This window comes from Adiantum capillus-veneris, chromosome 17 (assembly GCF_014529385.1).
Source record: "Adiantum capillus-veneris isolate H3 chromosome 17, ASM1452938v2, whole genome shotgun sequence".
Lineage (NCBI taxonomy): Eukaryota > Viridiplantae > Streptophyta > Polypodiopsida > Polypodiales > Pteridaceae > Adiantum > Adiantum capillus-veneris.
The window spans coordinates 23591955-23594040 of NC_140947.1; the positions used below are offsets into that span (position 1 = coordinate 23591955).

The window sequence follows — 2086 nt, forward strand, 5'->3', positions numbered from 1 at the left end:
CAAAGCTACCGTGGTTGCAGCGCATCAAAGCTACTGTTAAAACAACACTTTCCAACGCTAAAAAAAACAGCGCTTTACAGCTATGGCTGCTGTAGCGATGCTTTTAACTCAATTATAACCAACAATTTCCCACTTTTAATGGCTGCGCTCAAGCAAAGCTTTTAGATTTGATTGTCGTGCGAAACAAACAGCACAACGCGCACAGCACAACAAACCTCACACGAGGCAATTGTTTTGCTTCGAGACTGCCCATAGGTAACAGGGCTCGTCTTGCATTGGATAGGCAAAAGGTGCTTGAGCATGAGGCTAAGTGAAAAAAGAAGAGGAACAACAACTGAAGCAGTGGTGATGGACATGATAGCAGAAGTATACATTGACAGTCGACATTATGGCAGAAGTCACAGCAGTAGAAGAGATGATGATGGAGATTGCAGTAGACATGATCGACATGATGATGAAGATCGCGGTAGACATAATTGACATAAGAGAAGGTATAAAAGAGACAAAGAGGATGATATAGAAGCAATCATAGCCACAAGGATGTTGATCAAAGGACAGCATGATGATCACAGGTATATATTCAATTATGTATATGCTGGTAGTGATGGCGATGGAGAACGCCGATTTTCATCTCCCCTTGAGTAGCCCTTCTACGCACTTCTATTCGAGTACTCTCTCTCTCTCTCTCTCTCTCTCTCTCACACACACACACACACACACACACACACACACACACACACACACACACACAAACACACACACACACACACACACCGATGCCCACCCACTTGCTAAGCGGTAGTGATTTGAACAGGGTTTAGCAGGAGCCATGGAGGCTTCACCACGACCAGCAACTTGGTCGAGCTGATCTCGCATGGTTCACCTGCAGCTGTCATCAGCAATACTGTGCCATATGATACGGAGCGTCCTCTCCAAATTGTAGTGAGAGAGGCAACTATTGCAGACTTTTGGGAGGTTGCAGATACACACTGTGGTGCTTTCCTTCCGGAGTTGGTCTTTCCTATGGATGCACTTATGTGGTTGGACACGTAGAAGCTTCTGTAGACGTGTCAAACTGCGACTATTACAGACTTCTGTGAGGTTGCAGATACACATTGTGGTGCTTTCCTTCCGGAGCTGGCCTTTCCTATGGATGCACTTATGTGGTTTGACAGGTAGAAGCTTTTGTAGACGTGTCAAACTGTGACTATTACATTGAAATCTTGATCATGGATTTAGCAGCTTTGCGTACAGAGTTGTGGCAATGGTTGGAGGTTTGACGGTGCCTCCATGTTGTCGAAGAAATTGTCTGGTTGTGCAGTAAGCGATTGCTGGAATTTTGACCTAGGACATCATGAGAAGCCTTTGGAGAATGAACCTCTAGCTGGTCCGTAGATGAGCAGTGTTCTGGGGGTTCTAATTGTTGACACATTAGCAGACTTTCTGCCCAGAAGGAAGTCAACTGGCGTGCATCGTGTAGCAAGGTCGTAGTCTATTTTCAACTGTGACTATTACGATGAAATCTTGATCATGGATTTAGCAGCTTTGCGTACAGAGTTGTGGCAATGGTCTGAGGTTTGATGGTGCCTCCAGGTTGTCGAAGACATTGCCTGGTTGTGCAGTAAGTGATTGCTGGCATTTTGACCTGGGACATCGTGAGAAGCCTTTGGAGAATGAACCTCTAGCTGGTCTGGAGCTGAGCAGTGTTCGGGGGGTTCTAATTGTTGACACATTAGCAGAATTTCTGCCCAGAAGGAAGTCAACTGGTGTGCATCGTGTAGCAAGGTCGTAGTCTGTTTTCAACAGATGCCAAGCGAGGGCCTCTCTCCAGATGCAATCACCTACATACTCCAACTGCAATCAACTAGCGTGCATCGTGTAGCAAGGTCATAGTCCGTTTTCAACAGATGCCAAGCGAGAGCCTCTCTCCAGATGCAATCACCTACGTACTCCAAGTGCCTCCAGGATCGGGATGGGATGCGGTCTCTTGGTATGCACTTATTGTTGCACGACATGTGGCAAATAGGGTGTATTCATGGGAGAGCCTATGAAATCACCTATGCATGCATCTTGAAGGCATGTGGCA

General features: G+C 46.3%; 1 protein-coding gene across 1 annotated transcript; it reads left to right on the plus strand.

Annotated features, from left to right (window-relative positions):
* Positions 1-388: 388 nt before the first annotated feature.
* LOC147436921 (uncharacterized) lies at positions 389-1812 on the plus strand. Its single transcript, XM_086486492.1, has 5 exons — positions 389-491; positions 573-668; positions 815-1049; positions 1255-1315; positions 1604-1812. The coding sequence occupies exons 1-5, from the start codon at positions 389-391 to the stop codon at positions 1790-1792; spliced, it is 684 nt and encodes a 227-aa protein (XP_086342618.1). The 3' UTR covers positions 1793-1812.
* The last annotated feature ends 274 nt before the right edge of the window (positions 1813-2086 follow it).

What these genes read in the sequence shown, in the direction of transcription:
- LOC147436921 (XM_086486492.1), top strand. Translation starts at nt 389, where the DNA reads ATGGCAGAAGTCACAGCAGTAGAAGAGATGATGATGGAGATTGCAGTA. An exon ending in TTCTACGCACTTCTATTCGA is followed by an intron (nt 669 to 814) that starts GTACTCTCTCTC and finishes TGATTTGAACAG; the next exon opens with GGTTTAGCAGGAGCCATGGA. An exon ending in GCACTTATGTGGTTGGACAC is followed by an intron (nt 1,050 to 1,254) that starts GTAGAAGCTTCT and finishes CTTTGCGTACAG; the next exon opens with AGTTGTGGCAATGGTTGGAG.